General features: G+C 52.9%; 1 protein-coding gene across 5 annotated transcripts in view; it reads right to left on the minus strand.

The window, feature by feature from the left end:
- Window positions 1-350: 350 nt before the first annotated feature.
- RFX2 (regulatory factor X2) overlaps window positions 351-13,985 on the minus strand; it is a 93,610-nt gene continuing 79,975 nt past the window's right edge. For 4 of the 5 annotated variants that reach the window (XM_019710822.3, XM_019710824.3, XM_074337670.2 and 1 more), the window contains 9 exons: window positions 13,623-13,741; window positions 13,117-13,229; window positions 12,633-12,787; window positions 11,105-11,202; window positions 10,131-10,280; window positions 8,643-8,851; window positions 3,821-3,974; window positions 2,613-2,655; window positions 351-2,097 (listed from right to left, as the gene is read on the minus strand). In XM_019710822.3, coding sequence (XP_019566381.2) covers window positions 1,985-2,097; window positions 2,613-2,655; window positions 3,821-3,974; window positions 8,643-8,851; window positions 10,131-10,280; window positions 11,105-11,202; window positions 12,633-12,787; window positions 13,117-13,229; window positions 13,623-13,741 — 1,154 coding nt within the window. In that variant the 3' untranslated portion in view covers window positions 351-1,984. The remainder of the gene's footprint in view (window positions 2,098-2,612; window positions 2,656-3,820; window positions 3,975-8,642; window positions 8,852-10,130; window positions 10,281-11,104; window positions 11,203-12,632; window positions 12,788-13,116; window positions 13,230-13,622; window positions 13,742-13,985) is intronic. The other variant, XM_088792313.1, reaches the window with a different exon arrangement.

The raw sequence follows: 13,985 nt of genomic DNA on the forward strand, positions 1-13,985 counted from the left end.
CTACAGAATAAACCCAAGAACTGGTGGGTTGCATCAGCGTCGGAGCGTGGCTTCATTCTGTCATGTCTGAATGAGCCTAGTCTCTTTACAAATGGCCTTGACCATCCTGGCTGAGGATTGTTTCTTGCCACTTCCGGCCCAGGGCTAGCCTTGCTAAATGAAGCTTGAAGAACCTGCTCCTTCTGGGATTCTCTGCAGAGAGTTGGGAGGGCAGTGCTGGGGGCCAGGCTGGGAAGGGGGGCCACATCCTGCAGAGCCACTGTGGGGGGTGTGTGGAGGCTGGAGTGTGGACTGTGACCCCCAAATGGGTACATTAAATGTGTTTATTGCAATGAAAAATGAGAACAGGCTTGGAAGGCTCGTGTCTTTACTGTCATTTGTAGTCCTCCTCATGGAATCGTGCAAAGGACCAGACAGAGCGTAAGGCAGAACCCAGCTGGTACTGGTTACCACATGTGGAAGCAAAGGCAGGCCATTACAATCCAAGAACGTCAATGCCTCCCCGTGGAGGAGATGGGTATTTAAAGACATTCTTTCTGTCTGATTTCATTTAAGTCTTGAACTCTAAGAGCAGACAGACACTGATCACCATGGACTTCTGGTTTCTAGAATCAGTGTATCTCCTGGTCCTCCCCCCAGCTGCCCCTGCACACCTGGCGAGGGCTGAGGCCTGCACAGCACTCCTGCTTGACGGGAAGTAAGGTTTTTAAAGGCCACGTGACTTTCCATCAGTACCTTCTGTGTGAACGAGAAAACAATATTGGGGACCGAATATACTGCAATATACACATTCATAAGAAACGTTCTAATAACAATTGGAGCACGAAACTATTCGTATAAACATATTTCCAAAAAGAGAAACTATTGCATTTCATAAGATGGCGCTTCCTAGACCAGAGGTTTGTCTTTCTTCTTTGCAGTTGTTTTGGGGACATAAGTCTTGCACTGAGCTAAACTAAGCAAGTGCACGTGTTATGATAGCCACAGATCTGGAGTTTGAAGGTCAGGTTTGTGCCAGTCCTTGGGATGTTTGTCCCCAGAGAAGACTCTCGACTTTGAGCAGTTCAAGATGGGACCTGCCCGGGGTTACACTGCCTCAGGATCACCAATTGCAAGGCAGGTGTTCTGGAAGATTCTGTGGAGCTGGCCGCAGGAACGGCTGTTTGTTCACCTTGGTGGGTGGCTGCCCTCTGAAGGCGCTGCTGAAATGCTGACCGCCCTCCCGGCCCCCTCAGAACAGACACGTTCCAGACCCAGCTGTTTGGCTTCATGTTGGCTGTGACCTTGGATTGACCACAGTCCTTCCCATTGCTGATAACACGTCTGGTGTTGACTCTTAAAAGACACGAGTGGGCCTGTTTCTGTGACTTGTTTCATGAGCCACGTTGGGCCGTGGGCTGCCTGCCCACACTCTGGGGACCTTTGGCATCTGGAGCTGGGGCCCCTGTGGGGCGGCCTCCCTGTCTCAGCGCAGGGCAGGAGGTGCGGACTGGTTGTCTCCCAGGGGCCACGGGGTGCACAGAGTGTCCCTTCCCACCACAGGGGCAGCAGGGCGGGGGCTCCGTGGACGAGGCCAGCTCGGGACTGCCCAGCAGCTGCCCACACCCTTCCTTTACGGCCTCCGCCTGAATTTTAAACATCACGGTGAAAACTGGACCAAGCTGAATGGAGGAGAAGCCTAGTGCCCAAGTGCCGACCCACCCCGCACGGCCCTTCCAGCTCTTGGCGGGACGTGGGGACTCCATGGAAGGTCCCAGTGCAGCAGACGGGAGGACGAGGTCAGGACGAAAAGACAACCCGGGCACTCGGAATCAGGCGTGGCCTGTGGCAAGGTGAACAAGTTTTTCTTCCGGAGGAACAGCGTGACCTTCCAGGGCGTGCTGGGCCTCTGACAGCAGGAGTCAGAGGCAAGGTCACTTCACGGAGGAGGCACGATTGCGGTGGAGTCTCAGGGGGCTGGGCGGGGCCTGGGGAAGGGCGCCCCCTAGAGGCCCTGCAGGGCGTGGTTCGGGTCACTGCGCTCGCGCTTCACCAGGGGCTCGCCAAGGCTGCGGGCGTCCACATTGGCCTCACTGCCCCGGTCTTCACTGATGTCATCTGCGGGGTCAGCGGTGGGGATAAGGGGGTTGGGGGTCCACAGGACGGAGAGAAAGAGAAACACGTCTTCAGAGAGGTGCCCAAGCATGAACAGGCCTGGGCTCCGGTCTGGGTTAACCTGGTTCTCCCTGACCAACGCCCATTGCCTGGGTCACATGCCGGGCAGGTTCCCCCTTGGTGCTTCATCCTCCCAAACTGTGGGGCAGGGAATGGGCTGGGGGTGGAGGCCCTCTGCCCTGCCTGCCCCATGCCCCGGCAAATCCCCCCTCCTACCCCATTGCTGGCTGTGGCCCTGCTGCTCGGGGCCCCCATGGGGGAGCCCAGGATCAGGAGGTGCCACATGTGAGCAGGAGGGGCCAGTCCTGCAGAAGTACTACTGGGCCACCTGCTGCCACCCGGGTGTCACCCGCCATCTTGATGCCAGCTCCTGAGGCTCTCAACCTGCCCAAGAGCTAGGCCAACGGCAGGAGAAACAGACCCTGGGAGGCTCATGGGAAAGCCCCGGCCACACCCACCTTTGTCCAGCAGCGTCAGTGACAGAGAGGCGAGATCGTTGAACTGAAAGAGAGAAGCCCAGAGTCAGGGGCCTTTGCGGAGGGGGTCCTGGTGAACGTTAGCAATGTCCACCAAGTTACAACGGGCTTCTGCTTTGTAAGTGAGGGGTTCTGATACGAGAAGTGGCTCGGATGCTGTGTCCCCTCGGACACTGTCTGGGCTGTATCTGTGAGCTGCTGGAGGGTTGAGGGGGTGCTGACTGCTCAGACCAGCAAGGGGACACAGGCTGTGGCCTCTGAATAATGACAAGGAATAGTTGGCATTTATCAGGGGCTTATTATGTACCAAAAGCTATATAAGCATCAACTAATTTCTTCCTCAAAACAACCCCACGTGGCCCAGCAATTCCGCTCCTGGGGAGATACCCAAAATAATTGAAAACAGGTGTTCCAACAAAAACTGGTGCACAAATGTCACCGCAGCATGATTCACAACCACCAAAAGGTGGAAACAACCCAAATACTCATCCATGGATGAGTGAATAAACAAAATGTGGTCCCTCCACACACTGGGTTATCATTCAGCCATCAAAAGAAGGGAGGTGCTGACATTCGCCACAACATGGATGGACCTTGAACACACGGTGCTTGGTGAGAGAAGCCAGACACACAAGGCCACATAGTGATTCATTTTAGGTGAAATGTCCAGACCAGGCACGTCCACAGAGACATGAAGAGGATTCGTGGTTGCCAGGAACTGGGGTAGGGGATGGGGAATGACTGTTGAAGACAAGGTTTCCCTTTGGGGTGATGGAATATTCTGGAATTAGATACAGGTAGTCGTTGCACAACACTGCAAATATACTAAATGCCACTGAATTATTCACTTCAGAATGGTTAAAATTGTAAATTTTATATGTATTTTACCACAATAAATAAGGTGTTTGAGGCCTCATTTTAGAGGCAGGAACAGATACCTAGGGTCGCAGTGGCAGAGGACCCAGAATCTGCACCTAGGTCTGTGGGCTCCCGCCCTAAGCCCCCTGCAAAATGCTTGCTCTTTGGGGATCCACCGTCCACTGTGTCAAGCTCAGCGTTCCTCACTCTCATCCCTGCAGGCTGCCCCATGGCCCCCCACTCCCCTCCCTCCCCTGCAAAGTCCCACAGCCTGGGCCTTGCTGACACCCTCCCAAGGTCCTTGTGGTGGGGGCGGGGTGGTGGGGGCTCACCTCTCCCATCACAGCAATGGGTGTCTCTCCGGTTGCCTCAGCGACGCGGTGCTCCACCAGGTAGAACATATACTCATCATACAGCAGGCGGATCAGGTGGAAGGAGCCGAAGCTGGCGGCACTGCGCAGGGTGAGGTCGCGAATCACCATGGAGCTGGGGGATGGGCAGACAGATGCTGGGCACCTTCCAGAGAGCAAGGAGTCCCAGGCGAGCCAGGCTTTTCTTCAGCTTTGAGGTTGTCTGGGGACCCCTTAGACCTATAAGGGGCCTGCCAGCTGCCAAGACTACCCCCGCGTCCAGGTGGGACAGGCAGATGGGAGGTGGGCAGGAGCAGTAGCTCTAAGAAGAGGCCGCTGAAAACATAAACGTGATGGTCTCTGACACAGCCTTAGAGACCACCTTTGGTAAGGGTCTTTCAGTGCCATTACTGAGTCCCCCCCAGTGGGCTGCCTTTCCCAGCCTTCCCATATCCTTCCCTCCTCCTGCCACTCCTCCGTCAGTGATTTAGGCACCGAAAAACAACACAGAATTACAGGGTGCTTTCGCCTCTTTCATCTAAAGCGGGAGTTGGTAAACTACAGCTCAAAGCAGACCAAAACCCAGCTTACCACCAGTTTTTGTACAACCTGCGAGGTAAGAATGGTTTTTACATTTTAAATGGTTGAGAAAAAAGTCAAAAGAAGAATTTTATTTTATGACCCATGAAAAGTACCTGCAATTCACCTGTCAGTGTCTATAGTTTTATTGGCACACAGCCATGTTTCATTTACATGTTGTGTGCCATGTGCCAATAAAAGTATTACTCGAAAATACTTACTGATTCTTTTTAAAAAGGAAGTATATAACATGGCTCCCAACCAGAAACCCTGGCCTACAAACACAACTAAGATGTAGCCCCAAACACCCAAATGCCCCATCTCAGAGCTCACCTACTCTGTGCCATTCAATCACTATTGTAGCAAAAAAAGAAACAGGCAGGGGCAAGAGAGGAAAGGAGACACAATGTAAATACAAACCATTACAGTAATTAAATAAGGGGGTCATCACACTGGGGTAGCACTGGGGTAGCCTTGAGCCTAGTAAGCAAACCAAAATCTAAACTGGAGTCAATGCACTTGACTCTGAGAGTGAAACTTACAACCAGTCACAAACAGCGGGTTCTCAAATAAAGCTGCTGGAGCTGTAGCCAATCAAATTATGTCCCTGCTTTGCTCAGCTAATCAAATCATGTCCCTGCTTTTCTTAGCCAATCAAATTATGTCCCTGCTTTGCTCAGCTAATCAAATCATGTCCCTGCTTTGCTTCCTCATCTTCTCTATAAACACTTCTCCCTCTCCTGTGGGTGGAGGCCCCAACCACTTTGGGTTTGATGCTGCCGAATCTGAATTGCTGTTTGCTCAAATAAACGTTTGGAAATTTTAATGTGCCTCAGGTTAGCTTTTAGTAGGCTGAAAAATGTCTATAGTTTGTGTATTAACTGAGGCTGCAGGTGAGCCAGTAAAGACAGCTGATTACACATCAGTTCATTTAATTTTTTTCACATCTTCCTGGACCAGCATGTAGATGCACTCTGAAGGCACTTTTGTTCAGCTGTGGAAAAAGAGCTGGCTTTAGCTGGCTGTGACTTTGAGATAGCTTAGGAAGGGTAACCAAGGAGGGAACCCAGGAGGTGGCTGTTCAAATTGGCACTTTCAAAAGCAAAGGTCACTTGAAGAACATTCATGAATGCAAAGGCTGTGCTCATAAGTGGACAGAGTGAAAAGGCTCGGGATATGTGATACTTTCTCTTTAGCATCTTCTTTGGCTCTGCATGGGAACCCCCGCCCCCCAAAAGTAAATGGGAGAACATGGACTGTGGGTCCCTGGGAGGAGGCCCTCACTCCCTGCCCACCTCTCACTGTCCCTCTCCCCACCTTCCTTTCCCCACTCCCAGGAAGCTTGCTTGGTTTGACATTTCACCAGCTCCTTTCTCCTGAACATTGTCTGTCAGCCACAGGGTAACACAGGTGTGGACGCTGCTGACATCTCAGGCTGTTCAACCACTGTGTTTGCTGCTGCTCTGTTAGGGGACCCCAGGTCCACATGCTTTGGGTCTCATTGCCCCTCCGTGGCCCACCCAGCTCAGTCTCAACCCCCCTTTCCCTGAAGCCCCCCACTTCCTGTGGATCAGGCCCTGGTACTCTGCACCCCCCACCCCCAGCCTTGGTGTCTGGTGCGATGCTTCAGCTCAGGTAGCTTTTCTGAATGTCTCCGTGGTCGCTTGGTATATTTTGGGTCCTCCACATGGGCTTGTAGCTTCCTGCGGTAGGAACATCAGCGGGATTCTACTAGGAGAAGCTCATCCCGAGCGTGGCAATCCTCCACCAAGCCCCGGCCCACCTGTTTACCGTTTTCTGGTGGATGCTACAGAAATAAGTCCCTGAAACCTAATAAAAGGAAACTGGGTAGTGTTTCAGTCCTTGTAGAGAAAAGCACCCCGATCTCACAAGGCGACAACCCCCTGAGACTCTTAGCCATGTCTTTGTTTCCGCATTTCCACCACTCTTGATCTTGTTTCCCTGCAACCTCCTACCATGGGCATGGGATCGCACCCCTGTATGCTGTCTCTGTACCCACAGAATCAGAGGTGTACCCCCTTCCTCGTTTATCATCTCAATGTTGCTTTATCACACTTTTGGGCTAAATTAGTGTTCTCTCATGTGGCGATGGGGGGTTAAGTGTCCAGCTGAGCCACACAGAATATTAGGCTTACATTTCCTTCCTTGTTCATTCACTCAACCAACACTTAGGTGCTGGGGACAGAGCAGTGCACAGAAGCAACGTCCTGGCTCTTGGGGAGTGTGAGGCGAGGAGACATACAACAGATAGGCAGATAGAGAACGAAGTGACAGGTGACCATGGGAAAAAGCAGGGCCTGGGGGACAGGATGAGAAGGGGCATGCTATCACTTAGAGAGGTCTGGGAGCGCTTCTCTGATGATGATCAAGCCACGGCAGGGAGAGGGCAGTGCAAAGGCCCTGAGGTGGCGAGGCCAGGGTGGAGAATGAGGAGGGAGCTGGGAACATGGAGTTACTGGGCAGCTGGCTGAGGGGCCAGCAAACTTCTTTTCTTTCTTGATATGACCCAGAGAGTAAATATTTTCAGCTTTGTGGCCACCTACTCACACTTCTCTGTTTGAAACTGCTCAACCCTGCTAAGGATCCACAAACGAATGAGTGTGGGTGAGTGCCAATGAAATTGTATTTGTGCGGTCAGGTGGAGGGTGACCTGATTCACTGGCCATAGCTCACCGATGGCCTGGATCACACACGGCCTGAAAGCCTTGGAACAGCTTTCATTTTCCTGGGGTTAATTGCCTCCTTAAAACATGCTCAATTTTCCACGTGTTTGTCACTAATTAAAGGAGCACAGTCCGTGTCTTCTGGAAGGTCCCGTCTGCACAGGTTACAATCTCAGTGTGGACACTGTTTTCCTTCAGAATTCTGAAGACACTGCTTAGCTGCTGTCTAGATTCTGCGTAGTGGTTCAGTCAGGACATACTGTTCTGATTCCTAGGGCTTCAATGTGGCCTGTGGCTTTCTCGTGGAAGCTTTTCCAACCATCTCCTAACCTCGCTGCTCTGAAATTTCACAGGGAGGCTCCGTGGGGAGGGTCTCAATCATTGTGCTGGGAACTTGGTGGCTTCTTCAGTTTGGAGACTGGTGCTCTGCAGTTCTGGGATAGCTTCTTGATTATGTTTTTATTATTTTCTTTCCCTCCGTTTTCTCTCTCTTAAAGAAAAATTCGTATCAGCTGGATATTGAACCTTTTGGATCTTTCACTTTTTGTTCATGCGTTCTCTTTCTCCCTCTTTTCCTTCTTTCTCCTTATTGTTTTCTTTCTCATGTTTACTTTCTGTGATGATTAGTTTTATGTGTCAACTGGTTAGGCTATAGCACCCAGTTATTCAATCAAACACTGGTCTAGGTGTTACTGTTTAGTGGCTGTGGTTCACATCTACCTTCTGTTGACATTAAGTGAAAATCACCCTCCCTAACATGGATGGGCCTTATCTAATCAGTTGAAAGGCCTTCAGAGCAAAGCTGAGGTGTCCCCCAGGAAGAAGTCCCACCTGTGGCCTGCAGTGTCAGTTCCTGCCTGAGAGTTTCCAACCTGCTGGCCTGCCCTGCAGATCGCAGACTTTCCAGGCCCCACAGCTGCGTGAGCCCGTTCCTTGAAATAAATCTTGTTATACATATTAATACATAATAATAATTATTTCTATATTTATATGTAATTATGATTAACTATAATATATTTACTTACATACTTAAAAAATGTATGCCCCTGACACACCTGGCCCTTGCCCAACTCCATTCCATGGTAATACATGGACCGCAGGGGCACCGACGCCCATTTCTGCTTCCTGCTGCACTTGGCAGTGAACAAAGGCTGATGGCTGCTTCCCGTTTGGCTCACTGCCCTAACTGACCACCTCACACCATCTCCCAAACTCTTGCTCGCATCTGCCATCTGCCATCATCTGTTCTCCTGTGCTCCTTGTTCTGGGGGTTTATGCCTTTTAACCACTTTCTTTAAACCACTTTGTGGGGTGTTGCTAGGGAGCAGAAATAAATGCATGGGCTGAAGTTGCTTGGTTTTCCAGAAGGCCCGATGGCGATGATTCCTGGCTGTGGAAGCCCGCCACCTTCTTTTAGGCCCGGGGAGCCGCTCTGCCCCCCTCAAGCCAGGATGAAGCCCACCACTGATGGCAGGACAATCTCTGGAGCCCCCACCTTGCCCTCCCAGAGTTCCCTCGGTGATCAGATCAGGGGCACTTACCTATAAAAAGACCATTTTAGCAGGAACTGCCGGGCGGCCTTGGGGAAGCTGGGGCTGCCCGCATGCTGCTTCAGGACCTGGGTGACCACGTTGTCGAGCCAGCGGGCCCACTGGTCCAGGGAGCTCTGCTGCTGCAGGGTCAGCTTGAAGTCCTGCTCTAGCCGCTGCACAACGCTCTCCTCACACTGGCACACCCACGAGGCCTGCTCCTGAGGGTGCAGGGGGCAGTGGGTCAGGATGGAGTGTCAGCGACAGCCCTCCATACCAACGCTGTGGGTGAGCGCACAGGGACCCAAGCACGAGCTCAGGACCGGGTCTCATCCCGGCGTGCACACCATCTTGCCTTTGGCCTTTCCGACTATGGCCAACTACTGTTAGTACCACCCCACCCGGCAGGGATGGAAGGACCAGAGCCTGTCCGGCTTCTATGGACTTGAATCCAGGTCCTAGATCCAGACCTCAGAGTACACAGCCATGTCTCTGTGTTGTTTTATTTTTTATTTTATTTTTTAATTCTTTTTTTTTTCTGTTTTCTTTTTTTATTGGGGAACAGTGTGTTTTTCCAGGGCCCATCAGCTCCAAGTCAAGTCATTGTCTTTCAATCTAGTTGTGGAGGCACAGCTCAGCTCCAGGTCTAGTCACTGTTTTCGATCTTAGTTGCAGGAGGCACAGCCTACCACCCCATGTGGGAATTGAACCGGCAACCTTGTTGTTGAGAGCTCGCGCTCTAACCAACTGAGCCATCTGGCCGCCCCTGTGTTGTTTTATTTTTGAGTGGTCACTCTTGCGAATGTGTTTTAGTGGATAAACTCAGGGCAGCACGACCCCATTTGCTGATGGCCTGCACTCTTCTAAGCCCAAAGAGAGAACTGTGAACATGGCAACAGGAAGGTCCTTTTTTTTTTTTTTTTAAGGAGGGCGCAGCTCACAGTGGCCCATACCGGGATCGAACGGGCAACCTTGGTTTTATTTTTTTATTTTTATTTTTATTTTTTTTTGTAGATTGGAAATATAATTTAACTTATTTACTAGTTGTGGCTAGTTAGGGTGGGAATACTAATTTTATTTGCATATAAAGGAGCACAAATTGCTATAACCAGAATCTAAAGTTACATTTTCTTTTTTTGCAACCTTGGTTTTATTAGCACCACGCTCTAACCAACTGAGCTAACCGGCCACCCCAAGAAGGTATATTTTTAAAGGAAAAGAATCAAGGTGATGGTCCCACCACCTGGATGCCAGGGGGACCTGAGAGATCACGGAGTGGAAACATGGGGTCCCTTGGTGGGCCCACCCTGAAGCTGGTTCATGCGACACAAACGTGCATGCTGGCTCTGCTGTTGGATGAATTTGGGGGGTTTGCACATTTTTCTAGGCCAGTGGAGTGGGGGTCGCAGCTCGTCGCCCCTGCTCTGCAGCTCTGCTCTGCAACCCTGCCCCGAGCCCCGGCCCAGGCGGTGGGGAGGGGAGCCTGCTTGGGAAAGTCACCTGCACGTTGGCGAAATCCACGCGGTTGAGGTCGCTGAGCATCTGGTTGATCTGGGAAGCGTTCTGAAGCACTGCCCGCGCGGCCTGCGCCAGGTGGTTGAGGGACGTGTACCTCCGCAGGGTCTGCGCGAAGGCGCTGACCACGCCCACCTGTGACGGAGGGTGGCAGGGGAGGATGAGGCTCGCGCATGCAGAAAGCTTGTGTTCTCTTCTTGGAGGGAGCAACTCAGGGACGGGGCAGGGGCCGGGAAGCGGGACCCACCGCTTCCGGTGACAATCTCAAGGACCCGAAGAAGGAGAATCAGTGAAGGACACAGACGTCACCAGGGCATCACGTGGCATCTATAGCAGACGCTGTGGGACGGGTGGGTTAGAACGCAACCCCTTTGGCCCTCTGGAGGGGTGGGTGAAAATACAGGGTGCCACTGGATCAGACTCTGTGGGGGTGGCCTGGGAATCTGAGATTTTTAACAACTGCGGTTCTCTGGCACCCTGAAGTTTCAGTCTCATCGGCCTAACAGCGATTCCAGGATGTAGGCAGGTAAACCAGACGCCCAGAATCTGGCCTCGTCTGTACTTGGCCGCTCCTTAAGAAATGCTGGTGAGAACAGTCACAGAAGCTCATTCTTTTCTTTTCTTTCTTTTTTTTTTTTGCATGAGGGCCTAATCTCCACATTTAAATTCTGATTTGTGGCTAAAACTATAGTAATAAGGGTAGATAGAGCAAGATTAAATTCCTCCTCTTTCATGAGCATAGAAACATTCAATCTGTGGTGAGTTGACCCAAATGGGTCCCATCAAATGGCCTCCTCTGTCGCATTTCCTCAGGCCCCCTGAAGGGACACAGAGGAGCAGGCTCCTGGTCCCCTCCCTTCACAGCACAGCAGGGCCCGAGGGGTCCCCAGCCCACGGCCTCTGCTCCCTCAGGGTGACCAGTGTGGTCTGGAGACCCAGACTCCAACCCCAACAGTTACCTTGGTCTGGATGACCTGCTGTGGGAAGTCGCTCATGGCGTTCGTCAGCCAGCCTTCCAAGCTCTTGGCAAAGTTGCGGATGGCCTGTGTCAGGGTGCCTGCGGGATCAAAGCACGACATTACCAGTGAGAAGGGCAGCGTCTCGCCCGTCAGGATGTGCACAGGGTGTGACAGGCAAGCGCAATGCAAGGTATCACCCCACACGCAACACAGGAAAAGCAGTGGACGGAGCGACACAAGGGGGGGGGGGAGAATTCAGGACACTCAGTGAGGGAGGCCTGCAGTACAAGTCGGCCTGTGCAGACTGTCCATGTCTCTTCATCTGTCTACACTAGTGGGTCTCACCCAGGGCCTTCCTGCCCCAGGGACACTGGGCAATGTTGGGACATCTGTGTTTGTCACGACTGGGGGGGTGGGGGGTCCTGGCATCAAGTGGGTGGGGCCAGGGATGCTGCTCAGCCCCCCACAGTGCCCAGGTGGCCACCCCCAGAGTCATCCAGCCCCACTGTCAGCACTGCCGAGGCTGAGAGCCCGATACACATGTATGTATGGAAATATGTTCTATCAACTTCCAAAATGTATTGAGATGGCTTACAATAAGAAAAAATTAAGACTCTTATAAAAGTCCCCAAAATGTAAAAGTAAATGCACCCGAAACTCAAACCTTAATATAGACACTCAGTTGCACACTACACTGAATAGTTGTCTGGCAGGTAAGGCCAGAGGAGAAATGCAGCCATCAACACTGTTTCCCATTTTCTGGCACAAAAGCAGCAGACCAGTTCATTAAGACAGACGGGGACTTCCGAGCGCTGACACAGGTATTTACAGTCACCTGCCAGGTGTAACCCGTGGAGCACACTGCAGTCATTGATGAAGAGCGAGGCCTCAGTGCCCAGCTTCCTCCCCCTTTACTAGGTCCACGCAGGAGGGCCTGGAAGTTAGGGCGCCGGCACCGCGGGCGCCCCCTGGTGGTGGTGGTTGTCACACCACGAGAGACCCTGGGAAGCTCCCCCAGCCGGTGTAGCCATCAAGGCCCACGATTTTGTTTTTTTCCCCTCCTTTGATCAATTAAGGTCGCTGGAATCTGGACAAAGTTCTGTAGAATCCACCCTTTGGCGCTAAAGAGTCGCAGGGTTGGGAGGAAGCGGAGCTCAGCATCAGATCAACCCCAGGGGAAGTGGGTTAAAACCCAATTCAGGGCTTACAGCAAATGCAGCCCCGAGGGGGAGGGACGTCCTGTGACCTTGACCCCACCCTCTAGAATCTCCTCTGGGGACATCTGAGACGGGATGTGACCTGGAACCCCACAGCTTTGGGCAGCAGCACCCACCTCTGAGCCCAGCCAGAGCCACTGCCTGGGCCCCTCCTAGTCTCCCAGGGTCAGTGAAAAAGGGTGAGCACCTTCCAGGGGTGCCTGAGCCGCTGCTCTCACTGGACTCTTGGTGCCCCAAGTCTGAGACGCCCCGATGAGATGGCTGCAGGGGCGCAGGAACAGGAAGCGGGGAGGCGGGAGGGGAGTGCTTACTGGGCACTGGCCGCAGCACGTCGGGGATGAGGACCTCCACCAGGGCCTGGTAGAGGATGTGGTCGCAGCTCCTCATCCACTTGAGGATGGGGTCACATTTACACAGAGACACCAGCTTGTCCTTCGGGAGGACGGCGACTTCGGGGTTCTCGTCACTGTGGGGGGTGGGCGAGATGAAGTGAGCTGCAGCCCCACAACTGTCTGAGGCCTGTGGAGTCATCAGTGCCTGTATTCCCCATGCGGGTCCACACGGTCCCTCCCCTGTGGCTACAGCCGAGGTGATTTCTCTTTGGCACATGGTCACCTCCAAAATCACTCACTCGAACCAAGGGACTGGGCAATGCGAATTACAATCAACCATCAGAGGTACAAAAAACAACATATGCTCAAGGTGGGGGCCAGCGCTATTTCTTGAAAAGTTGACGCGTTTGCCTGTGGGTCACAGTGGGGTGTCATTGGGCCTGTCTGGTGGGACAGCAGGTACCTGGCCGGTAGAGAGGCAGGGCCATCACTGGAGGAGGGTTTAGAATTCCAGAAGGAAAGCCACAGCTTTTCAATGTAGTGGAACTGGAGGTTCATCACGACATCTAAAGTTGCCTGGGAGTAAAAACAGCCGGTTAAATGCACGAATGTGTATGTTAAAAAGTTTACAGATCAAGTGTCATCAGGACCTGCCAAGCAAGCAGCCATGACACAGGCTATGGGGGGGGGGGGGGCCTTTTGAAATCCAGAGACCACAGAGAGGATAGAAATGGACAGAGGGACACCGTCCAGGGGGGACATTTTATCTACTGCTTGGCCAGAGTGAGCCGGGGCTGCTGTGTCATCGGGGACAATTGGGGATGTCTGAGCGCTTGGTGGGTCAGCTGATGGGCCCGGGGAAGCATGCTTGGCTCTGCAGCCAGCGCCTGGGGGGCCCCGAAGCACCCGCTGAAGCCCCATGGCCCAGGCACGGGCTCTTTCCGGGGCTGCCCTGAAGGGTGTGGTCACCTCGCAGTGCCGCCGGTAGACCAGCTGCAGGGCCTTGACGTCATGTAGTGTGACACTCTCCTGCAGCAAGACGCTGCCCAGGTCAGGTGCTGGAAACTCCGGGAACACGTGGGAGACATCTGGGGGATGGAAACAGGGTTACCAGCGGCCCTGCAGAAGTTCTCCCCACAGAAGCCGGGTCGGGAGCCCCATGTGCTGTGGGACGCTGGCCAGACATATCAGCGACTGTTCCACAGCCCTGGGGCGGTGTCCTGGCTCTGCTGAGCAGTCACACGGCTTCTGTAAGCTTTGGTTTTCTCAGGTACAGATGGGGACAGCATTGAACATTGTCCCCTCCCCCCCCACACACACATACACACATGA

This window comes from Rhinolophus sinicus, chromosome 15 (assembly GCF_057876585.1).
Source record: "Rhinolophus sinicus isolate RSI-liver-muscle chromosome 15, RSI-T2T, whole genome shotgun sequence".
Taxonomy (NCBI): domain Eukaryota; kingdom Metazoa; phylum Chordata; class Mammalia; order Chiroptera; family Rhinolophidae; genus Rhinolophus; species Rhinolophus sinicus.